At 36.3% G+C, this 26,355-nt stretch overlaps 1 protein-coding gene across 1 annotated transcript in view; it reads right to left on the bottom strand.

The window, feature by feature from the left end:
* Positions 1–26,355, bottom strand: part of BRIP1 (BRCA1 interacting helicase 1) — a 152,574-nt gene that overhangs the window by 78,350 nt on the left and 47,869 nt on the right. Inside the window, exons 7-9 of the mRNA XM_066363158.1 lie at positions 19,225–19,515; positions 12,561–12,782; positions 2,818–3,017 (exon numbers count right to left, since the gene is read on the bottom strand). Coding sequence (XP_066219255.1) covers positions 2,818–3,017; positions 12,561–12,782; positions 19,225–19,515 — 713 coding nt within the window. The remainder of the gene's footprint in view (positions 1–2,817; positions 3,018–12,560; positions 12,783–19,224; positions 19,516–26,355) is intronic.

Below are 26,355 nucleotides of genomic sequence, written 5' to 3'. Positions count from 1 at the left end.
ATCATTCTTTGTGCACCGTTTTCATAGAACAGAGAATTGAGGATGTTAACTGCATTCCTTGTAGCTCTTCAGACAAATGTAGCTTTAGACATCTTTTGCAAAAGCATGCCTATCTCATATTGCCAAGTAAGCATTTACATAGCTAAAAAGCAAGCTTTTATTCAAAAAAGAAAAATATGCATGTGATTTCCAATTGTGTTTTATGGATTCACATTGCTTTACTTGACTGTTTCTCCAAATGAAAGCTGTGTCTTAACAGCACATCCCAAATGCAATAAAACGAAATACAAAACAATCTAATAAAAAATTAAAGTTACACATTAACACAAAAAGAATTACTAGAAAATATATAACTATTCTATTAATATACATACACATGTATACATTCAGTAAGTGCTTAAATGCCTATTATTACACCAGATACTATACTAGGTAGCAGAAATACAGCAATAAATAAAATAGGCAAGGCCCTTATTCTCATGGAAATTACATTCTACTAAAGGGAGAAAGAAAGAAATTTAGAAACAAATACATGAACAAGAGAATATGTAGTAATAAGAGCTATAATAAAACTAAATTAGGTTAATGTAAGCTAACTGCTACTTAATTTGAATAGCAAGAAAGCTCTCAGAGGGACACTTATTCTAACAATTGAAGGCAAAATGTACAGAGTCAGGAAGATCAGAAAAAATCATGCAAAGATTCTGAAGTGGTTAACAAATTATCCTCATTTAAGGATGTAAAAGAAAACCATGTAGTTGCAACACAATGGGCAAAAAGGCATAACGGTATGAACAATGTTAGAGTGATAAGCAAGAATTAGATGTTAACCAGGATGAGAAATGTGGATTCTATTCAGAGTACAATGGGAAGGTTTTAAATGGAGGATTTTAAATAAGAGACCATCTATTTATGTGTTTAAAAGATGATTCCAGCTGGAGCAATCAATGAACAATTAAAGTATCACTTCGAAAAACTGATGCTTCTCAGCTCTCTCCCGTCCTGTTTCTCCCTGTCTGTCCCCACCCCTTTATCTCCCTCTCACACTAAAAAAATAATAATAAATAAAATAAAATAAAATAAAATAAAAGAATCCCAGCTTCAAAGTCAGAACAGGTTATAGGAAAAAGGCAGGAGTAGAAGCAGAGCCGTGGTATGAGGCTATTACAGTATCTTAGCTGAGAGGTGATTATGGGATGGTAGATATGAGATTGAAGGATTTGGGATAGATATATTATGCAGGTGGCATTTACAAAAATTTAATAGTAAACTGAATGATGTGGGACAGTAATCAAGGCAACTTACTAGGCTCTAGCTGGTTGGCTCAGTGGTAGAGCATCAGCCCGGAGTGTGGATGTCCTGGGTTCAGTTCCCAGTCAGGATACACAGGAGGAGCACCCATCTGCTCCTCCACCCCTGCCCCTCTTGCTTCTCTCTCTCTTCCCTTCCTGCAGCAATGGCTCAATTGGAACGAGTTAGCCCCAGGTGCAAAGGATGGTACCATGACCTCTGCCTCATGTGCTAAGAGCTCAGTTGCTGAGCAATGGAGCTACGACAGAGCATCGCCCCCTAGTGAGCTTGCCCTGTAAATCCCGGTCGGGGCGCATGAGGGAGTCTGTCTCTGCCTCCCCTCATCTCACTGAATTTAAAAAAGAGGACTACTTACTTAAGCCCTGGCCAGTTTGCTCAGTGGACAGAGTGTCAGTCCAGCATATGAACTTCTGGATTTACTACCCGGTCAGGGCACACACATGAAAAGCAACCATCTGCTTTGCTCCCTTTCCCTCTCCCTCATCTCTCTCTTCCCTGCTTGCAGCCAGTAGCTATACTGGTTCGAGCGTTGGCCCCAGGTACTGAGGATGGCTTGGTTGATTCCAGCATCAGCCCCAGACAGGGGTTGCCAGGTGAATCCCGGTCAGGGGACATGTGGTAGCCTATCTCCATTTCTCTCACTTAAAAATACAAAAGATTACTTAAGATTTTTGTTTTGAGAAACTGGTTAGTACTGTGTGCTTAGATGAAAAGGATGATGGGGAGTAAGTAGGAAAAGGGAATAAATACAGATGGATATATGAATATAGCATTCCAGGGAGAGTTTTGGGCTTCATTACATAGACATGATCAATCATTAACTCAATTTCCAGTCCCTTGCCCTGGCTGGTTGGCTCAGCGGTAGAGCGTCAGCCTAGCATGCGGAGGACCCGGGTTCGATTCCTGGCCAGGGCACACAGGAGAAGCACCCATTTGCTTCTCCACCCCTCTGCCGCGCTTTCCTCTCTGTCTCTCTCTTCCCTTCCCGCAGCCAAGGCTCCATTGGAGCAAAGATGGCCCGGGCGCTGGGGATGGCTCTGTGGCCTCTGCCCCAGGCGCTAGAGTGGCTCTGGTCGCAACATGGCGACGCCCAGGATGGGCAGAGCATCGCCCCCTGGTGGGCAGAGCGCCGCCCCTGGTGGGCGTGCCGGGTGGATCCCGGTCAGGCACATGCGGGAGTCTGTCTGACTGTCTCTCCCTGTTTCCAGCTTCAGAAAAATGAAAAAAAAAAAAAAAAAAATTTCCAGTCCCTCTACCCTACCCAGAGGGGAGGTGGGGCTGAAAGTTCCAAGTTTCTATCACAGCTTGGACTTTCTAGTGACCAGCCCTCCTCCAGAAGCCCAACAATCATTGTCTTATTAGAACAAAAGGCAGTCCTAGCACCCAGTAAATCCCAAGGGATTTGGGAGCTCTGTGTTAGGTACTGGGGAGAGAGATGCCTGGTCAAAGTTTACTAACTCTAAAATACTCTGGAATAATAAAACACTAAAAGAAAAATGGTCTTACTTAATGAGGCTGTAGCACACAGCTTGTAGGGGTTCATGGTCTTTCTTCCTTATGTTATTGTTAACCATACTATCTAGTTCATCTCGAGCAAAACGAAGCTGGACTTCCGTTATACTGTAACTTGCTGATTCCCGAGCACAGTCCTCAATGTTATGAGCTTCATCTAAAATGACAACCTGTTCTTTCAGATTGATATCCATCTGTAAGATTAAAAAAAAATTTCCTGTAAAACTTTCAGCAAAATGAATTTAACAGCCATAAGCAAGATATTTCACTTAAAAATTTATACTATAGGTCAGTATTGTTAGTACAATTATATACACAACTGCCTTTAGGTTTTAAAACTTCCAGAGCACTAAAGCCAACCAAATATCAGCTCAACATCACAGAATTAAATTCTTTGCAAACCTATCACAACCAAAATAATGTGTTAAGTGAGCCTGAATAAAAGGACACAAAGGGATACAAAAACCCCACTATGAAGGAATCTCCAACATAATTTTAAAAGCAGGTAAAACTTTTAAAACTAAAATAACAAGATTCAAAAGACTCTCAAAATATTAATGTAATATATACTATGTATCTTTTGTTTTAGTCCATACTTCATTCTGAGAACCCCTCTTCCCCAACTTCCATGTGATGTTGGTAGGACTGTTGATCTGTTGTTAATCAAGGGACAGCACCACTTTTATAACATAGGTAGACACAGAGACTGGGTTTATCAATTAAATAAAGTACCCCATCCCTACATGGTCACAATGATAGGTTCAAGAATGAATATGAAATACACACTAGGCCTATCAGAGTAATTTGGAGTGACTAATATAAGAAGAGCATGTTCTTTTCCCCAGGTTAGCTAGCTAGCTATGGTTACCATTGTTTCCAATGGAAAGAATTTGCCTGAGCATAAAGCCATCACAATGAGACTCAGTCAAGTAGTTTTTCTAAAGCTCTACTGAGACTGAGTTTGTGTCACTTGCAATTGGAAGAGTCCTGACTAATACAAAGAAATGTCATAAAGCAACTGTCAATGAGTTACTCTGGGACCAGGAAAATGGCAAAAGAGTAGGTGGAAGTTACAACTCCCACCTTCCAGAACCAAAGTGGATTACAACTTAACTTAGAGACAATCATCCTGAAAAACCAACTTTGGACTAAACTAAGAGGAATCTATAACCAAGCATCAGGCCCTGGCCGGTTGGCTCAGTGGTAGAGCGTCGGCCTAGCGTGCAAGGGGTCCCGGGTTCGATTCCTGGCCAGGGCACACAGGAGAAGCGCCCATCTGCTTCTCCACCCCTCCCCCTCTCCTTCCTCTTTGTCTCTCTCTTCCCCTCCCGCAGCCGAGGCTCCACTGGAGCAAAGATGGCCCGGGCGCTGGGGATGGCTCCTTGGCCTCTGCCCCAGGTGCTAGAGTGGCTCTGGTCACAACAGAGCGGCGCCCCGGAGGGGCAGAGCATCGCCCCCTGGTGGGCGTGCCAGGTGGATCCCGGTCGGGCACATGCGGGAGTCTGTCTGTCTCTCCCTGTTTCCAGCTTCATAAAAATACAAAAAGATAAATAAATAAATAAATAAATAAATAAAAATATAACCAAGCATCAGCATAGAAGCCACATCGAGACTGGTAGGAAAGGTGGAGATGCAGAAAGGACTGCCCTGCTCTCAGGAGCAAGAGGCAGACTGGAAGGTCTCTCACAGCTGGGTGGGTTGCCCAGAGAATTGTGGGTCCTCAGTCCCAGGACCGGAACCCTAGCCTGGAACCCCAGAGACTAGAAGAGGCATATGGGCAGTATTTAGCTGAAAGAAGAGCCGGGTTACTGTTTGCGAGAGGGATACAGAACTCTCAAATCCAGGCTCTGTCTTAAAGGAATTGCACAGAAAACCTTGTTCACACCCACTTACCCGGGGCTCCAGAAGCAGAGAGCTCCAAGAGGACTGGAGTTGCAAAAGGAGAGTGTAGTCTCGGGGTCACAGGGAGAGACTGTGGGGGACAGCCACCTGACCTCTGTACTGGGTCACACACTAAACCTAAAGTGGCCGTTTTTCCTGGGAGAACCAAGCTAGCAAAGGGAAGCAATTACCCCGCCCACCAGAGGCTCTCCTGCTCTAGTCAGTGCAAAGAGAGGCTTAGAAGCAGGAGGCACATCAGAGACACAGGTTTTGAGTGCTGAGGTCTGGGATACACTGCCCCCCCAAACTGCTGAGTACTCTCCGAAGGGTGGGAGGGCCAGGCTGTGATGCTCAGGCTGTGCAGCAGCAGAGGGCAGAGCCTGGCAGCCCAGGCAGCGTGGGTGAGAGATGGAGCCTGGAGAGGCCTCCCACGTGCCCATGCTTGAAGGGGTGGAGCCCGCTGGGGGACGCAAGGGGCAGAGCCCGGAGAGAGGTCTCACACACCAGCAGCGGGTGCCGAGCCTGGCGAGGCAAGGAATCCTCTGCAGCGGCAGGGCAGCCCCATGGGGCACCCAGAGCTGTGGCCCGCACGCCCGGCAGTGTCAGTGCCCAAGCGCCTGAGGAGGCTGTGGCAGCAGGGACCGGTAGAAAAAACACACCTCAGGAATAGAGAGGCTACACACACTGGCCAAGGGTAGATAAAAGCCAGCCTAGGAGTGCAGCTGATATTTACAAAGGCATCAAGACCTAGCAGAGGCAGCCAGAAATTCTGGATCGCCTGTTGCTCCAAGAAGGTTGCTAGGACCAGTCAGAAGCAGTGACCCCCACTAGTCTATGCCAAGTTCTGGCCAGGGAGGTCCAGGGCTGGCACATCCACAGCCAGATATGAAGAGCATCAGCTCAGGACCTAACATCCCTAGTTAGAATGGTATCTTAAGGAAAAGTTCCTCACACCTGACCCAGCTAAGACATAGAAAACACTGTCACAAACAGCAAAAAGAACAGTAGCAGCAGACAAGTAGCCTACAGCGGATTGCAAATAACAGCTGAGGCCAACCCAAGAAGACATAGAAACAACACAACAGAAAGCTGGAAGCAGACAACACTAACCCTATACTCAGCTAGCTACACAAAAACACATCCAAAGGAGCAGTCTAGACAGAGACAAAATGGGAAGACAGAGAAATGCAATTCAAATGAATCAACAAGTGAAATCCCCAGAAAAAGAACAAAATGAGTTGGAAATAGCCAAGGTACCGGATGCAGAGTTTAGAATAAAGATTGTTAGTATACTAAAGGATCTTAGAGTAACAATAGATGGACATAACAAGCATCTAAACAAAGAAATAGTAAGCATCAAAAAAGATACTGAAATCATAAAAAAGAATCAGACAGAAATGACAAACACAATATCAGAAATAAAGACTACACTAGAAGAAATTAAAAGCAGGCTGGATGAAGCAGAGGATCAAATCAGCGATTTAGAGGACAATATAAGCAAAAGCACAGAAGTAGAACAGCAAAAAGAAAAGAGAATCAAAAAGTGTGAGGAAACTCTTAAGAGAGCTCTATGACAACATGAGGAGAAACAACATCCGTATCATAGGGGTTCTTGAAGGACAAGACAAAAGAACAAGGGATAGAGAACCTGACTGAACAAATCATAGCTGGAAAACTTCCCTAAATTGATGAAGAAAAAAGTCACACAAGTTCAAGAACCACAGAGAATCCCATTAAAGAAGAACACAAAGAAACCTACACCAAGACACATCATAATTAAAATACCAAAGCTAAGAGATAAAGAAAGAATACTAAAAGATGCAAGAGAAAAGTAGTCAATCACCTACCTACAGAGGAGCCCCCAAAGGATGACATCTGACTTCTCAACAGAAACACTTGAGGCCAGAAGGGAATGGCAAGAAATATTCAAAGTAATGCAAAACAAGAGCCTACAACCAAGACATCTTTATCCAGCAAGGCTATCGTTTAAAATTGAAGGAGAAATAAAAAGCTTCCCAGACCAAACAAAACAAAACAAACAAACTCAAGGAATTCATTACAACCAAACCAATGCTGCAAGAAATGTTAAGGGGCCTGCTGTAAACAGAACAAAGGGGAAAAAATCTAGTAAAAGAGGAATGTAGATTAAAGAATAAAATGGCAATAAACAACTACATATCAATAATAACCTTAAATGTAAATGGATGAAATGCTTCAATCAAAAGACATAGGGTAGCTGCATGGATAAGAAAACAGGACCCTTACATATGCTGTCTACAAGAGACTCACCTCAAAACAAAAGATACACATAGACTACATGTAAAGGAATAGAAAAAAATATTTCATGCAAATGAAAATGAGAAAAAAGCTGGGGTAGCAATACTTGTATCTTTAAAACAAAGGCTATAGTAAGGGATAAAGAAGGTCACTACATAATGAAAAAGAGAGCAATCCAACAGAAATATATAACCATTATAAATATCTATGCGCCTAATATAAGAGCACCTAAATATATAAAGCAGATTTTGATGGACATAAAGGGTGAGATAAACAGCAATACTATACTAGTAGGGGATTTCAATACCTCACTAACATCAAGAAAAAAAATTAACAAAGAAACAGCAGAATTAAAGGACACACTAGATCAACTGGATTTAATATATATCTTCAGAACCTTTCACCCTAAAGAAGCAGAATATACATTCTTTTCACGTGCTCATGGTACATTCTCTAGGATAGACCACATGTTAGGACACAAAATGAGTCTCAATAAATTTAGGAAGATTGAAATCATATCAAGTACCTTCTCTAGTGACAATAGCATGAAACTAGAAATCAACTACAATAGAAAAACTGAAAAACACTCAAACACTTGGAAACTAAATAGCATGTTATTAAATAACAAATGGGTTAATAAGATCAAGGAAAAAATAAAAAATTTCCTTGAAACAAATGAAAATGAACATACAACTCAAAATTTATGGGATACAGCAAAAGCAGTCCTGTGAGGGAAGTTCATAGCATTATAAGCACACCTTAAGAAGCTAGAAAAAGCTCAAATAAACAACTTAACCCAGCATCTAAAAGAACTAGAAAAAGAACAGCAAGTAAAGCCCAGAGGAAGTAGAAGTAAGAAAATAATAAAGATCAGAGTGAAAATAAACGACATAGAGGCTAATAAAACAATACAGAGGATCAATAAAACCAAGAGCTGTTCTTTGAAAAGGTAAACAAGACTGATGAACCTTTAACCAGATTCACCAAGAAAAAAAGAGAGAGGACTCAAATAAATAAAATTAGAAATGAGAGTGGAGAAGTAACAACTGACACAGCAGATTTTCAAAGAATTGTAAAAAAAATACTACGAAGAACTATATGTCATAAAATTAGACAACCTAGGTGAAATGGACAAATTCCTTGAAACATATAATCTTTCAAAAATCAATCTGGAAGAAACAGAAAACCTTAAACCAATTACAACAAATGAGATCAAAACAGTTATCAAAAAACTCCCAACAAACAAAAGCCCTGGGACAGATGGCTTCACAGGTGATTCTACCAAATATTCAAATAAGAATTAACTCCTATCATTCTCAAGTTATTTTAAAAAATTCAAGAGGAGGGAAGACTTCCAAGCTCCTTTTATGAGGCAAGCATAATCCTTATTCCAAAACCAGGCAAAGACAATACAAAGAAAGAAAACTATAAGCCAAAATCCCTGATGAACTTAGATGCTAAAATTCTCAACAAAGTATTAGCAAATCGGATCCAGCAATACATGAAAAAAATCATACATCATGATCAAATGGGATTTAGTCTGGGAAAGCAAGGCTGGTACAATATTTATAAATAAATCAATGTGATTCATCATATTAAAAAAGGAAGGAGAAAAATCACACAATAATACTAATAGATGCAGAAAAAGCATTTGATAAAATCCAGCACCCATTTATGATCAAAACACTCAGCACAGTGGGAATAAACGGAACATACTTCAACATGATAAAGGCCATCTATGACAAATCCACAGCCAACATCATAATCAATGGGCAAAAATTAAAAGCAATCCTCTTAAGATCAGGAACAAGGCAGGGGTGTCCCCTTTCATCACTCTTATTCACCATAGTTCTGGAAGTCCTAGCCACAGCAATCAGACAACAAGAAATAAAAAGCATCCAACTTGGAAAAGAAGAAGTAAAACTATCATTACTTGCTGATGATATGATACTGTACATAGAAAACCCTAGTCTCAGTCAAAAAACTACTGGACCTGATAAATGAATTCAGCAAGGTGGCAGGATATAAAATTAATATTCAGAAATCAGAGGCATTTTTATACACCAACAATGAACTGTCTGAAAGAGAAATTAAGAAAACAATCCCCTTCACTATTGCAACCAAAAAAAATAATAAAGTACCTAGGAGTAAATTTAACCAAGGAGGTTAAAGACTTATACTCAGAAAATTATAAAACATTGATAAAAGAAGATACAAACAAGTGGAAGATATACCGTGTTCATGAATAGAAAGAATAAACATCATTAAAATGTCTACATTACCCAAAGCAATTTATAAATTCAATGCAATTCCTATTAAAATACCAATGACATACTTCAAAGATATAGAACAAATATTCCAAAAAATTATATGAAACCAAAAGAGAACACGAATAGCCTCAGCAATCTTGAAAAAGAAGAATAAAGTGGTTGGTATCACACTTCCTGATATCAAGTTACTACAAGGCCATTGTAATCAAAATAGCTTGGTACTGGCATAAGAACAGGCATATAGATCAATGGAACAGAACAGAGAACCGAGAAATAAACCCACAGCTTTATGGACAATTAATATTTGTCAAATGAGGTAAGAGCATACAATGTAGTAAAGACAGTGTCTTTAACAAATTGTGTTGGGAAAATTGGACAGCTACCTGCAAAAACTGAAACTAGACCACCAACTTATACCATTCACAAAAATAAACTCAAAATGAATAAAAGACTTAAATGTAAGTCGTGAAACCATAAGCATCTCGGAAGAAAACATAGGCAGTAAGCTCTCTGCCATCTCTCACAGCAATATATTTGCTGATTTATTTCCATAGGCAAGTGAAATAAAGGAAAGGATGAACAAATGGGACTATATCAAACTAAAAAGCTTTTGCACAGCTAAAGACAACAAGAAGAGAATAAAAAGACAAACCATACAATGGGAGAACATATTCAACAATAAATCTGATAAGGGGTTAATAACCAAAATTTATAAAGAACTTGTAAAACTCAATACCAGGAAGATAAACAATCCAATAAAAAAATGGGCAGAAGAAACGAATAGACACTTCTCCAGAGAGGACATACAGATGGCCAACAGGCAGATGAAAAAATGTTCAACATCACTAATCGTTAGAGAAATGCAAACTAAAACCACAATGAGATACTATCTCAAACCAGTCAGAATGGCGCTCATTAACAAAACAATACAGAATAAGTGCTGGTGAGGATGCGGAGAATAGGGAACCCTCCTGCACTGCTGGTGGGAATGCAAAATGGTGCAGCCACTGTGGAAAACAGTATGGAGATTCCTCAAAAAATTAAAAACGGAACTGCCTTTTGACCCAGCCATCCCCCTTTGCGAAATATATCCTAAGAGTACCAAATCACTGATTCAAAAGAAGAAATGCACCCCTATGTTTATGACAGCATTGTTTACAATAGCCAAGATCTGGAAACAGCCCAAGTGTCTGTCAATGGACCAGCGGATTAAAAAGCTGTGGTACATATACACAATGGAATACTACGAGGCCGTGAAAAAGAAGGAAATCTTACCTTTTGCGACAAACCTGGATGGACCTGGAAACTATTATGCTAAGTGAAATAAGCCAGGCAGAGAAAGAAAAATATCATATGACCTCACTCATTTGAGGAATGCAATGAACAATGTAAACTGAGGAATGGAATAGAGACAGTGGCGGGATCAAAGGGACCAGAGGGAAAGTGGACAGAGGGAAAGGGGATGAGAGGATGGGATCAGAGAAGGGAAACAGATTGGTGAAATTATACATACATAACAAAGTATTATAGAGAGCAGAAAAGCAAATACTGGAGGGAAGGGGGAGGGCGTGGGAGGAGGGGGCAAGGAGAGGTTGAGGGGAACACGGGGGTGAGGGGGATATATTTGGTGGGACACTTGAATCCATGTAAACACAATAGATTTTTTTAAAAATGAGTTACTCTGAGGAAATAATAATATACAGAGAGTTGAAGGTGACTGAGAAAGACCCATGGAAGAGTAGAAAATACACTGGGGTTGATAGAGGAACAGGATTTGGATAGACAGAGAAGAGGAGGGCATTTCAACACAGGTGTCATCAGAAGCAGAAATTCAGGGGAGAACAAGGCATCCTCAGGGGCCTATTAAGTAATTTTTGAGGGATTCAAGTTGGAAGTTTGCTGCAGCGAAGACTGAAAGGGCAGATTTAAGTCAGACTACTGAACCGCTTGAAAGTAAGATTAAGAAATACGAACTTTCCCCTACGAGCAAAGAGCACTAAGAAATTTTTAAGGGGAGGAAAGATTAATAAAAGTAATATCATATTAGAAGACTGATCTGTCATTGATCTGCATAGTTACTCAGAAGACGATGTAGGCAAAAGATAATGAAATAAGAGGTGGGATAGTAGGGGTAGTGAAAATAATATCTATTAATTTCAAACTTAAGAAAAGAAAAAGCTAATGAAAATGTTGTGGTCAGATCTAAAAAGAGATAATAACAATTGAATATACCAAGTTATTCACTTTTTTGGGTCCTATGCTGTAATAACTGAATGTCTCTAGGAAAAACCAGGCAAATAAACACAAATGCTGCATACAAAGTTCACTTTCTAAAGCTCAAAACACATAAATTTGCATACTCTCTCAACACTAGTTCTTCAAAACAAATTTTTCAGATAAATGTTTTAAAATAATTTTGTTCAGAAACATGAAGAGTGATAATTATAAATGGGTCTCAATTGGAGGCAATCTTGCCTCCCAACAGATATATGGCCAAGTCTGGAGACATTTTTGTTATAATGTGAGCGTGCTACTGGCATCTAGTGGATAAAACCTGAGATGCTGTTAAACATGCTACAACACACTAGACAGCCTGTCACAACAAAGAATTATACAGCCCAAAATGCCATCACTATTGTTTTTTATTTTATTTTATTTTTTTAAATGAAATGAGAGGTAGGGAGGCAGAGAGATAGAATCCCACATGCACCCCAACTGGGATCCACCCAGCAAGCTCTCTACCAGGGAATGCTCTGCCCATCTGGGGCTGCTGCTCTGTTGCTCAGCAACTGAGCCATCTAAGCCCCTGAGGTGAGGATATGGGGCCATCCTCAGTGCCTAGGGCCAACTTGCTCAAACCATTCAAGCCATGGCTGCAGGAGGAGAAGAGACAAAGTGGAGGGGAAAGGGTGAAGAAGCAGATGGTTGCTTCCCCTGTGTGCTCTGACCAGGAAATGAACCCAATACTTCCACACACAGGGCCAACGCTCTACCGCTGAACCAACTGGCCAAAGCCAAAAATGCCATCACTATCAAGGTGATGAAAGACTCTGCTATAATGCTACTTCAGTATGAGGTCCTTAAAAGTAGTTATTACTTTGGAAATTAAAGTGATGAGATCCAAAATTCAGTTTTTACTACACCTCAGAATGTGTTTGCGGTACTCTAATCTGTTTATACACTTACATAAATTAACTATAAAACAAAAAGTAAAATAAAAGACATTAAAACATCTAAAAGCTTTTACATTCACCTCTTATATACCAATAACTAAGGAAAAAAAGTTCTAATTTTTACATATTTACTCACACTTTCCCTTATTTGTGCATCCAGAAGATAGTTGTAGGGACAAAATATTATATCAGCATCTTCTGTTAGTTCTCGTGCTGTGTAATATGGACATGCCTTTAGCTTTTTCCCCAAGCTGACGAGTTCTTCGATATCCCAGGCCTTGCACATCCCTTGGAAAGTCTGTAATGTGTGTTGACCACTAATTTTATGAACACCATGATAAAAATAGCAGGATTTTCCCTAAAAACAAATACATAAAATTGAAATGTGAACCAATACTGAAACAGAAGAAATAAAACAGGTTTATCTCAGAATTTTAGGAATATCATTAAAGTCAAAAGCAAAGACTTCACAGAGGAGACAAACTATACCACATCTACAGTCGCAACCATTTTATTTCGTTTTATTTTATTTTATTTTTTTAATTTTTTTTTAGGTGAGAGGAGTAGAGATAGTGAGGCAGACTCCTGCATGCACCTCAACCAGGATCCACCTGCCAACCCCATCTTGGGCCAATGCTTGAGTACCAAGCTATTTTTAGAACCTGAGGCTGATGCACTCCAACCAGAGCTATAGTGCCTGGGGCCATGCTCAAACCAATAGAGGAGGCTGCAGGAGGGGAAGAGAAAGAGAAGGGGGTGAAAACAGATGGCCACTTCTCCTGTGTGCCCTGACCAGGTATCAAACCCAGGAAGTCTTAAGCTGGGCTGATGCTCTGTCCACTGAGCCGCTGGCCGGGGCACAATCCCTACCAGTTTAAATACACTGTATTAGTTGACTCAGTAGACCTCCAGAGCAGTATAGCTCTAGATACCTCAAATTGGAGAAATAGGTTTTAACACTTTGAGTAGTACAAATGTTCATGTATATCCTCATGCCTCCTGACCATCAGAGTACGATTGATTTATTTTAAAAATGTGTAAGGCAACATTAAAAAAGGCAAACGTATGTTCTTCTTGTTTCCATAAATTAGTTACCAAACAAACATGATTTTAAGTTAATAAAACTGGAACTGGAACTAATTTCATTTTTGAAAAAAAACTCACTCCCACAGGTCAGAGAGCTTAAAAAAACTCAGTACTCAAAGGGTTAAAGTTATGTTCGCTGTGGCTTTGCTCTGATTAAAGTGATATTAGGATATATATATATATATATATATATATATATATATATATATATATAGTTTTTTTGTTTTCCTAGAAGGATATATAATACAAGGGCAATGGCATCACTGATTGCTTTAAAAGCTGAGAACTAAGTGACCTGGGCACAGGATGGGGAGAGGTTTCTCTCAACAGACACTTTAGTACCTTTTCAATTTGAGTCATGAGACAGTATTACTTAGTCAAATCTAAATAAGTAAAGAGAAAGGAATGTCCTCAGGGGGAAAATAAAGGAAGAATGTTCACTACAAAATATTTGGGAAATACAGAAGAGTATCAAGAAGAAAACCTGAAGTATAACTCAATCACACCATAAATGTACTATTAACATTTTGATGTATTTAATTTCCTATTTCTTCTAAACGTATGTAAGTAATATGGATGGATATGTAGTAATATGATCCAGTATTAAAATAAAGAGAAAAAAGCAAATTTCCCAAGACAGTGAAAATTATTAATAATCTAGCCACAAGAAACTCTTTTTTAATACTGGGATCACTTTTGTTCTCTCAGCCTATTTTAGTAAAACTCCTGTAAGAAATATTTTCTTGCCTGACCAGGCGGTGGTGCAGTGGATAGAGCATCAGACTAGGATGCAGAAGACCCACGTTGGAAACCCCAAGATTGCTGACTTGAGCGTGGGCTCACCAGCTTGAGCACTGGGTCACTGGCTTGAGCATGGGATCATAGACATAACCCCATGGTTGCTGGCTTGAGCCTAAAGGTCGCTGGCATGAAACCCATGGTTGCTGGCTTGAGCCCAAGGTCGCTGGTTTGAGCAAGGTGTCATTCACTCTGCTGGAGCCCCCCCCCCCTCGAGGCACATATGAGAAAGCGATCAATGAACAACTAAGGAGTTGCAACAAAAAATTGATACTTCTCATCTCTCTCCCTATCTGTGCCTCTCTCTGTTCCTCTTGCTAAAAAAAAAATACATATATATACATGATATATATATATTTTTCACATCACTAGGTATTTTTTCATTGTTGCCCACATACATACATTGAATGTGCCACAGTTGATGAACCAGTTTCATTATTATTGAACATTTAAGACTGTTATTAACTTTCGCTTTATAAATAATGCTGCAATGACCATTTATATATCCTTTGCTAAATATTTTGTTAGTATACATTTTTAGAAATGGCATTATGGGATCAGGAAATATAAAATATTTTTAAATTTCTTTAAAACCATATACTGCCAATTTATCTTCCAGAAAGTGTATACCAGTTTACATTACCCTTTTTCTACACCTTTATCAACACTAATATTGTCTTTTCATATCCTATTTTAAAGGTTAAAAAAAAAAAAAGAATTTTATTGTTTTGATTCGTATTTTTTTATACTTTCTAGCAAGGTTTGGCATTATATTGTATGAACACTCTATCAAGTTTCTATAGTAATTTGTAGCTTTTTTTTCATTTTACCAATGTCCTTAGTCATTCTATCATTGGAAATAAAAAATTTTATTAACATACAATAATCAAAAAATAAGATGTTTGATAAAACCCAAACCTAGCAAGGGTAGGTCATATCTATTTTAAAATGTATAAAATTAAAAGTATAAATATATACTATTAGTAAAAGACGTAAGCAACTTGCCAATTATTAAAATTTTAAATTTTACCATTACCATATATACATATATATAAAATATATATACACATAAATATACTGTTTAATAGCTAAAAAATTGGAAATAAACCAAATGTCTACCAATAAAGCATGTTAAATAGATTATAGTAAATTCATACAAAAGAGATGTCCCTCAATAAATGAGTTAGATTTATCTGTGCACTGATTTGTTTAAACCAGGGGTCGGGAACCTATGGCTCACGAGCCAGATGTGGTTCTTTTGATGGCTGCATCTGGCTCGCAGACAAATCTTTAATAAAAATAAAAATAACGTTAAAAATATAAAACATTCTCATGTATTACAATCCATTCATTTTCTACCGATCATGTTCATGGTTGCGGGTGGCTGGAGCCAATCATAGCTGTCCTCCGGGACAACACCAAACTTTTATTGGATAATGCATAATGTACACGGGTCATTATATGGCTCTCACGGAATTATATTTTAAAATATGTGGCGTTCATGGCTCTCTCAGCCAAAAAGGTTGTTGACACCTGGTTTAAACTATTAAAAGAATATATATATAATACATAGATGATGGCAGATATATATTTTAAATGTTTTAGAAGAATATACATAAAACTTTACAATGGTTTCCTTGAAGGGTTAAAAGGATGGGAGGAGCTGGAAAGAGAGATCTCTCCCCACTTTATATATGATAATTCTGAGTCTTATAACAACATATATTTTGTATTTCAATTGTCACTTGGTACTAATTGGTAGAATAGGCCATGTTTATTTTCATTAATTCTGTGTACCAATAAAAAAAATTATATGTGATTCTGAAATCCAATACTTCTTTCCCAGTTTGCTGTCTTTAACAAGTAAAAAGCTATTAAATATATGCTTTTATATATATGTATTTTTATCTAGGAACTATCCAAAATGCAAACCTATGTTTTCTAACATACATACATTACATACACAAGAGGACCTAGAAATTTCTAGAAATGGAATAAAATATGAGGTCCATAACCTTTAAAAAAATGTCTGCAAATCCAGACATGATCAGCTAAGGACTACTAGTTCTAAATATCTGAATTCAGCCACTTGGTGGTCTTCCAAGGCCTTAAAAATAAAAACTGTGAGGAAAGGGCTCGCCCAACTTTATTTTGTTCATTTTTTATATTATTTTCACTTATTTCACCTTCTTTACCTTTCATGCTATGTCAACTTTCCCATACCATATGCAATCTTTGGCTTTTGTTTTTAGTACAAATTAGTATGGTTAGGAGTTAGAAAACTTGCCTCCTTTCTTGCTAATTAGTAAAGTGATATCAGGCAAACTTCAGGACCCATTTTTCCCATGTGACCAGGCATCAAAAGAGAAGCTGAACCAAAAGCCTTTTAAGAGTCCTCTGATACTGACTATCATTTCTAAGGTTCCTTCTAGCTCTATATTTTATGATTCAGGGGTCTAGAGACAGGTATAGATGTGCCATTATGAGTTTGATACAGATTGAGTTTCATAATATAACATTCACCATTTCTTCATTTCTATTCTGTACTATCTGGAAAACTTCTGTACTATTCGGAAAACTTCTATTTGTACAAAATGATCACTAAGGTAAGGTGCTTATCAAGTCTGTGATTAAAAACTGTTAAATCTTATTTTAACAAAAATAGACATTCTTCCATACCTAAAATAATTTTTTTAGAATTATTTCTGGGGCTAGTTAAGAGAATCTTAACTGAAACAAAAATAAATTTTAACAGATAATGGCATTGCTTCCCAGTATAAGAGCACTTTAGTAAAAGAAACAGTGAACAAAAACACATGTGCCTTTGGATCAAGCCAAAAAATCAGAAAGTTTACACTTTAAGGGCACTTAGAATGACACTTGTGTGCAGGCTGATAGCAAAACCAGAAAAGCTCATCCATTTTAGCAGTGTAACACAACCCTGAGGGAAGTCTGTCAATTGAGGCGTTATCACACTTTAAACTCTTTTTCACTCAAACTGTCAGGTATCTATTTATCATTTCGCTTTGGTAATTCAGCCACAGTAAACATAGACACCTATGGTGACTTTGTAATTGGCCCTCATTACAATACCAAATTACCCTGAGGGCTTGGGAACAAGAAAAAGAATGTTCATGTATGCCTATGAGCTAAGCATTCTGAGGCAGAATTAGGTCAAGACAAACAACTACAAGAAGGTATTTTCAACTATGTATACTGCTAATATTAAAAAACAAAAAACTTATTTACTTTAAAACTTTAAGAACTTTAAGAACAAAATGTTAATGAAAAATTCTGAACATTCAAGTCTATTGGATTACTTTTTACTTTTACATGATTCAAATTTACAACAGTAAAGGTCAATCAAAAAACTTAACCGGCACTACAGACTTCTAGAGGATTACATAAAATAAGACTATTTGCTTTCAATGCACAATTTAAGCTTTATAATTATTTTTAATAATGAGATAAATTGTTGTAATTTTCCCAATAACAATAAAAAGATAATGACAATGCCAACAAGTCGTCCAGCAGACTATATAGACAAAAAACAGATTTCAAGAATTTGAGGAATCCAGTAGATTAATTAGCCACTTATGGAAAGAAGTTTACATAAGCATAAAATTTACGGGGTTTTATCATGAAGAGCTTTCTCTCTATCTTATTATTTAGTTTTAGCATTTTACTTTTTACTATTTTCATCTCTTCTTGAAGAGAATTTTTTAATTACTGTGAAGATTTCACAGTTCCTCAGTTATAAAATAACTTATCAGAAATAAATATAAATAGAATTTCAAAGATGGTTGATTCAATAGTCTGTATTTTCTTCCTGGCTCTGAACAAGTCACTCAAGTTTTTCCACTAAGTTCCTTAGTAGTTATATTTCCTATTTGCACGTTTGAATGTCTATTGAAGAGTCTTTCGAATATTCCCAAAGCTTGAATAAATTTCCAACTAAAATAAAAAGCACTAGGAAAGAAAAGCATAAAACAAAATTATTTATTTATATTATATAATAGAAGGTAATATATCAATTAAATGAAATTCCAGGGGTTATAGCTCCTAGCCTTTTGTGTAAAAACAACTGACAAAATACTAGTAAAAGATACAATATATTTCAAAATATATTAAAATATCATTGGTCATTTCATATACTATCAAATTATGGTTCACTGATAATTTCTAGGTATAATTCCAGACATGTAACTTCTATTTTTCAGTAAACTAATTATCAAACAGGTACACAAACTACCAAACCAATAATTTGCTAAGAAAAGTATTTAAAAATCACATCTTTAGTAAGAAGGACTTTTCTATTTCTACCTCATCCAAATTCATGTTACTCTAGATTTCCCTGGAAATCTTCAAAATCACCAATGACATATTTTTAAAGTTAGTAATGTAACTTTTTTGTAAAAAAAAATTTGTGCCAATCAGAGTAATGAGACAGGATAATCATTACATTTCTCATTCAATTAAAAAACATTTTAAAATTTGCTCAGAGAGCCTAAATAAACTATCTTCCTTTGAAGTTTTAAATATGTATGACATTAATTAAATCTAATAAGACTAAATCACTTAAATACTTTTATCTTCTCATATGACATCATCCATGTTTGACTATTTTCCATAGTAGAATTTAAAAGAAAGTAAAAAGATACCTGATAAATGGAAATTAATCTCAAGAAATGAAATATCCCCAAACTTTAGTACAAAAATCTATAATTTTAAACTTCAATAAAGATTTTCTCGTGGCAAAATTATTTTTCAAAAAACATCAATTCTAGCAATTAATTTGATTTTCATGTTATTATCACTGGAAATGTACACATAAAACAAAAGGAAGACAAAATGTTGAGTAATTTTAATCTTTTCAGTCTTATTTTTTTTCTCTAAAACAAAATAACTTTACTCACATTTTTCCCATCCAGCAATTCCATGCACTTTTCATTTCTGTTGAAGTTACCTACTACTTCAGGATGGACACAAGTATGATCCCTGCTGGAGAGAATAGTCATTGGGACCCCTGAGTACGCTGTCCTCCGGAGCTCTCTAGTAATTTGAGCAATCTGCTTGTGTGTACGTGTCCCAAAATATATTTTTGGTATCTTGGATTTCCCCCTATGATCCTTCTTACTGGCATTTGAAGAATCTTGACTGTTTCCTTGTTTAGGAGAACAAGAGCACCTAGAACAGTGACCAGAGATCTGTACAAAAAAATAAAAAGATAACTAACATCTGGACTACCATAAAAAATGTTATCAAATCTCTCAGAACCCATAAACAATGAATCATAACTGTCAAATAAAGAGAAATTTCAAGATACCGATACCATCTAAAACTTGCCATTAAAGAAAAACTACAAATTTCATTTCAAGTTGGTTCTCTTTTGCTCTTAAAATTTACAAATGATGTTTCCATATTTGCACTGGTTTCTAACATACCACTCTAACTCTCAAATTCCAAATATTTTAAGTACATTTGAACTTTCTTCTTTCATAAATTATAAAAATAAGACAAAATTGAGGGTATTTCTAACGTTATATCAAGTGAATTGTAATAATACAGCTTAGAAACAGTATTATTTTTGTGCATAGCATAATCGATTTAAATATCCTATAATATACCAATATTTTTTAAAGTATTTACAATATACCTTATAAAAAATAGAAATATCAAGTTGAATCTAAAGTATCACTTCACTGAACGAACAAGAAATGAAAACTAGTCTCTGACAAAGGTATGAAAATGAATGCAATTATTAATATTTAATAATAAAGGCAGGTTGCTTGTTGCTTGTGTGAAACAAGTATATCTGAAATTCAATTACTTGTCACAGAATGCAAATCCATCAGTAAAATTATCATTCAGGATAGCTTTTCCTGAACAATTTAACTTGTAACTCAGTTTCATAACTGAAATAATTATATAAATGTCTCCTTAAACACACCATATATGGAACTTCAAGAATATAGTCTAATATTTACCTGATTTTTTCCTCTCCTGTTTCTAAATTCTCAAAAATGAAAAAAACATTTAATGTGATATATTAGAACCATGGGTTCTTACTAACCACTACATAATTTAAACTTAATTACTATACATATGAGACAGAGTATAGTCTCATTAAGAGAAATACTGTGAAATGGTTAGTTTACAGAAGCGGTCACTGATGGGGGGAAAAAAGCTCAATAGCACAGTAGCTTAAGAGAATTTGCACTGGAGAATACAGTTTAGTAGAACAAATATAGCATTTACCTGAAGTTTTTTTTTTTTTTTTAATTATAATCAGTAAGATTAGCCTTCATCAACAAATGCTAAGTCATAGCATGTTACACCACAACACTGGGGATCAAGCTGTCTTTTAGCCTCAACTCAGTGGAAAAGCAAGTTCAAATTACTTCCAGTCTCTCTCAACCTTGTCCGCCATTAAATATTACAATACATGATAGAATGGATGTAAATGTGACCCTTCTGGAACTGTCACTCACTGGGATAAAAGGTTCACTGATGTGCCAAATAAACAGTCAAAGCAGATAAAGTTACAGCTATGCTGGAATTGTTACGTTCCCCTCTCAGGTTGCCAGTAACAGCAGATTTCATTACCGAGTGCTGCCACATTAAATAGCCAGTTCCAAATATCCTGCCTTCTATATTGAATAATTACTTATTCACTGAAAGGATAAAAAGAAGAGTTATGAATGGGGCTCTTGTCAACAGTGAGGAAGGAAACAGCTGACATGTGGTTTATGTTACATATGTTGCAATATCTAACAATTTATGGTCACACAGAAAATGAGATGCAAATTATATCATGATATTTCTGATTGAATTCACTTTTTGTTTTTGTAATGATCACATTAATTAATTAACATACTAAAAGAATTAAAGAATTCTAGGTAGAATTAGTTGGCTTTTTTTATACCTTCTATCTTTTCAGTCAATTATACTATTTCTCTTCTGTATGATACAGTTAAATTCATCCTGAATATTAGAATGCTAAGGTCCAATGCACTGTTACATGCTATATGTATATATTATATCCAAAGCATAAAAGTAATCCAGTAAAATAGTCTTTTCTCAAAGTTTGGCGATCATCTATCTTTTGATTAAATACTTTTCAACACCAATTCCATTTAAAACTTTATCACCTACACCTTTTAACTCCACTTTTTTTTTCCTGAGCAAAGAATTTAAACGACACAGAAATATACAAATTAGCCCCCCACCACAAATAATTCACTATAACTTGCAGACCTTCATATATGTACAAATACAAATTTCATATCATTTTTTAAAACAAAAAGGATGTTATTATATAGCTTTATAATTTGCTGCTTGTATTCAAACTTCTTAAACTTCTAAAAGAATTTTAAAGGTGTGAATTGAGCACTAATAATTTAAACAATGAATGTGTTTATCTTACAATGTTATGCTAGTACCTTTACTAACAAAAACAAAAGATCAAGAACTAGTTTAAGAAAATGTTTCCCACTAGAGCAGCTTTATTTAGGTACCGTACATTTGTTTTTCTGGGAGTAAAGAGGGACAAATATACAGTGAGGGAAAATGATTTGACTTTGGGTGATGAGTATACAACATAACAGTTCAAATGCTATAGAATCGTTTACTGGAAACCTATGTACTTTTATTGATCAATGTCACCCTGTTAAATTTAATTTTCTAAATAAAATTGTAAAAATTTATTTTTCATTTCACAGGATAATTATAAACCATGGCTTATTTGATTTTAAACATGTTTTTGTTTGCTTTTTAGGATTTAAAGTGCTCTGAAATCATTATACCATCTATGAACTTAAGGTGACTCCTCAGGAAGGTGGTTTTTCAATGGATGGATGGGCAAGTAGAATAGAAGAAAGAAATTAAGAACATTGATTCTTTTTCTTTTGCTATATTAAAGAGGAATTATTTCTTCAGGAGTGATCTTGTATTGAAGTTTCCATTGAAAGGATTTGATACAATTATATTTGAGAATGGCAAAAACTAAATGTGGCAACAGAACAGAGGCTTCAGAAAGACGTTTATTTAATAACAAAAAGAAGAGTTATCTGTACTCAAATCAACAACTTTCAATGCTGTAAGAAAACTAGAAAAAGAATCCTCAAAACAGCAATGACAAGAGGTCACAGTATCCTCCAATTCAATTAAAGGCTAACACTTTAAAAGACAGATAAGACACTTTGAGAAAGAGAACACACAGGCTACCCAAAACCTGTAATCTCGAAGACCTGTAAAGCAGCTACACTGAGTGGCAGAAGTTAACTCTAAGAGATGGCTTCTTCTCCCCCAGCTAGAAACTTTCTAGACTATTTTTACCTCTACAAAATGCAAGAAAACCCAACTCAAATAATACCATAAACCTACTACTATTTAAAGAGAAAAATAAGAAATACATGTGGGTATGACAGCTATATTATCCATATGCAGAATTCAATAGTTTAAAAATATATTTCAAATCTACAGTAGCCAAAACTGTTCTTAGAAGGTAAGCAACCAAGGATTTTTGGAAAATGTTCCTCTAACCACTTCTATCTATTTCTTCTTTTGTCCTAGCATATAAAGACATATATCTATATTTCTTGAAAGGATGAAGAAAGATTTAAGATTTGATCCTGAAAGAAAGGCCAACAGCTGAGTCCTTGCCAGTATTTCTCTCACAAAGCTATAATTGGAAGTTCATGTAGATTAAGACCCTACAATGTCAACCTTTACTGATTTATAACTTTCTCCAACCTCTCCTCACAACAACACAATATACCTAAATACTTAAAAAATAAAAATGAGTATGGTAATTGAATATGCATAGAAATAGATAATGACAAAGGCATAGTTAGAAACTATTTCATTGCCAAAGAAGTTATTTTGTTAATTCATAAATAAGGGGAGCTCCTAAAAGGAGGCTATGAATTGAATTCTAAAAACAGGCATAAAAGGGTAGATTTAGTATTAAAAACAAGTTTACAGCCTGACCAGATAGTGGCACAGTGGAAAGAGCGTCAGACTGGAATGCGGAGGACCCAGGTTCAAAACCCCAAGGTCGCCAGCTTGAGCGCGGGCTCATCTGGTTTGAGCAAAGCTCACCAGCTTGAACCCAAGGTTGCTGGCTCAAGCAAGGGGTTACTCGGTCTGCTGAAGGCCCGTGGTCAAGGCACATATGAGAAAGCAATCAATGAACAACTAAGGTGTCACAATGAAAAAGTAATGATTGATTCTTCTCATCTCTCTCCGTTCCTGTCTATCTGTCCCTATCTATCCCTCTCTCTAACTCTCTCTCTGTCTCTGTATAAAAAAAAAACTATCAAGTTTACAAAGAAGTAGAGAGGAAAAAAAGACCAAGAGAAAGGTTATTTGTATGAAATAAAGGGAAAACTAGGTCAATGAAACAGTAACTTGTACTTTTCCATAACTTTTGATGTATGCATGTTATTATCTTTCAACCACAATGTAAAATCCTGGAGGACAGAAACTATACCTTACATTTCTTTATATAACTCATTCATTAAGCATGGAGTTTTTACATAAGTATAAATGCAAGGTTTTTTTAATTGATAGACTGTGAATAATGAATGTCCCTAACCCAACTACTATACCCATGTACCACATTTTATTTATCTGACAGATGTTTAATTGATGTTCTAATTTGAAGTTCTTAAAAAAAAAAGTGAGCTTTTAAAAGTATAGGAAAATTTGTTAATCTTCAAGGTCAAAAAGAAAAATCACCTTGTTATGCTAATATTTGGTCCACTTTAGTTGTGAGTGACAAACAAATGTCCTGATATATTCATTATTAATAACTATCATTTATTAAAGTTGTCCCTATGCTAAGCACCTTATATGTACAATCTCATTTACTCATTCATTCATTCATCCCTCAAGAAAAATTAGAATTCCTGATAATAGCAAGCCAAATAGAAGACAATGACAATGGTCACCTCATCTCACTGACAAAAAGAGCTTCACTCTTTAACTGTTCTAAAAAATGCAGTTTCTGGGGTTTTTTCAATATCAGTTTCACTCATGAATTAAAGAATTGTTTTAAGTTAGTACACTAAGTGCATTATTTTCTGAATATAATTATAAAATATTCCTAAGGATAAGCTATAAAATTAACTTCATAAAAACGATGTTAACTTATTATTAGATGACACTTAAATATTCTCTAACAATATTCCCATTATGCTCCTATGAAAGAAACGAAAACAAAAGCTCTTAAGAAACTCTTTAGAGTAAGAGTAAGCAAACTCTCTATAAAGGACCAGAGGAGAAAATATTTTAGGTGTTGTGGGCCATATGATCTCTGCCCCTACACAGTAAAATATCTTTTATGATCCCAATGTAGAGAAAGATTTCTTAAACAATGCACCAAAAGCACAATGACTGAAAAAAATCTCATTAAAATGTCCAATTTCTATTTAAAGATACCCCCATCTAAAAAAAATAGTAATAAGAGGCACAAACCGAATAGATGTTTGCAATGCATAAAACCAAATGAAGATCAGTATCCATTACATATAAATAATTCCAACAAATCAATTTTAAAAAGACAAATCCAGTAGATGGCCAAGAACAGGAAATTACAGAAAAGCTGACAGCCCTTAATAAACATCTGAAAAGATCTGCAAACTAATGCTCAATCTCATAACTAAGGAGAAAATGCATATTAAAGCCATAATTAGATTCCACTTCACATTCATCAGATTGTGTGTTAGAAAGGACATGAGCCAACTCTCATAACTGCTGATCAAAGTATAAACTGGCACATCCATTTCAGAGAGCAAATGGTGATCTAGTTAAATTGAAAACACATAAACCCTCTGACCCAGCATGATATTGGTAGGTACAAATGCTGGAGAAGCTCTTGTACTTTAAGAAACACAATAGTGATATTCTTTGCAGCACTGTTTTAATAGTGAGGAAAACAAGTTAACTAAATTGACAGTAGAGTGGATCAATAAAATGTGGGGTTTTTCAAACAATGGACTACTATATATAAAGAAAAAATATGATACAGTTGCATGCACAACACAGATAAAATATTTTAAAAAATGTTGAGCAGGCTGAGTATGACTTAAATGAAATACTATTCTCCCAATAAAGTTCCAAACAAATTGATGATAGGAATAAAACCATAATTATTTTAAGTAGAGAATTAGGAATCCCCTCTATGGTAGATAATCCTTAGAGCTAAGGATTGTAGCAGACAATACACCTGAAGAAAGCTTAAAGTACTGAAAGAAAAAGTACAGAACACAGATATAAAGTATTCTGGTTCCTCCTTGGCTGCTTAATACCTATCTGAATACCATTCTCATCATAATCCCCTCCTAACCAAAAATTTTCAACCAAATTTATTAGGAAATAGGTTCTTAAATTAGGGCCCCTGAACTCTCACAGAAGGTTAGAGATGATCCAGAACCTATAGACAAAAGTTTGTGTGCATTTCTAGAAAGTGAGTCCATAACATTTATTAAGGGCTCAAAGAAGATTGTAGCCTGACGAGGTGGTGGCACAGAGGATAGAATGTTGGACTGGGACACAAAGGACCCAGGTTCAAAACCTCACGGTCGCCGGTTTGAGTGTGGGCTCACATCAGGTTTAAATGCAGGCTCACCAGCTTGAGCACGGGGTTGGTGGCTTGAGCGTGAGATCATAGACTTTAGGCTCAAACCCAAGGTCACTGGCTTGAGCAAGGGGTCACTCATCTGCTGTAGCCCCCCCCCCCCCCATTAAGGCACATATGAAAAAGCAATCAATGAACAACTAAGGTGCCACAACAAAGAATTGATGCTTCTCCTCTCTCTCTCTTCCTGTCTGTCTGTCCCTCTCTGCCCCCCCCCAAAAAAAAGATTGTGACCTATTGGGGTGAGAGCTTTACCCCAAACCTTATGTCTGATTTTATATGAAAATCAAATGGAAGCATTTTCTTTACAACCAACCTGGCCAGACACAATTATTCTGCAAGGAAATTAACTAATTCAAAGAAGATAATTATATAAAGGTTCGTTGACTGCTTATAAATTCATTTC

This window comes from Saccopteryx leptura, chromosome 2 (genome assembly GCF_036850995.1).
Source record: "Saccopteryx leptura isolate mSacLep1 chromosome 2, mSacLep1_pri_phased_curated, whole genome shotgun sequence".
Taxonomy (NCBI): domain Eukaryota; kingdom Metazoa; phylum Chordata; class Mammalia; order Chiroptera; family Emballonuridae; genus Saccopteryx; species Saccopteryx leptura.
This window is presented reverse-complemented; position numbering and strand designations above follow the sequence as displayed.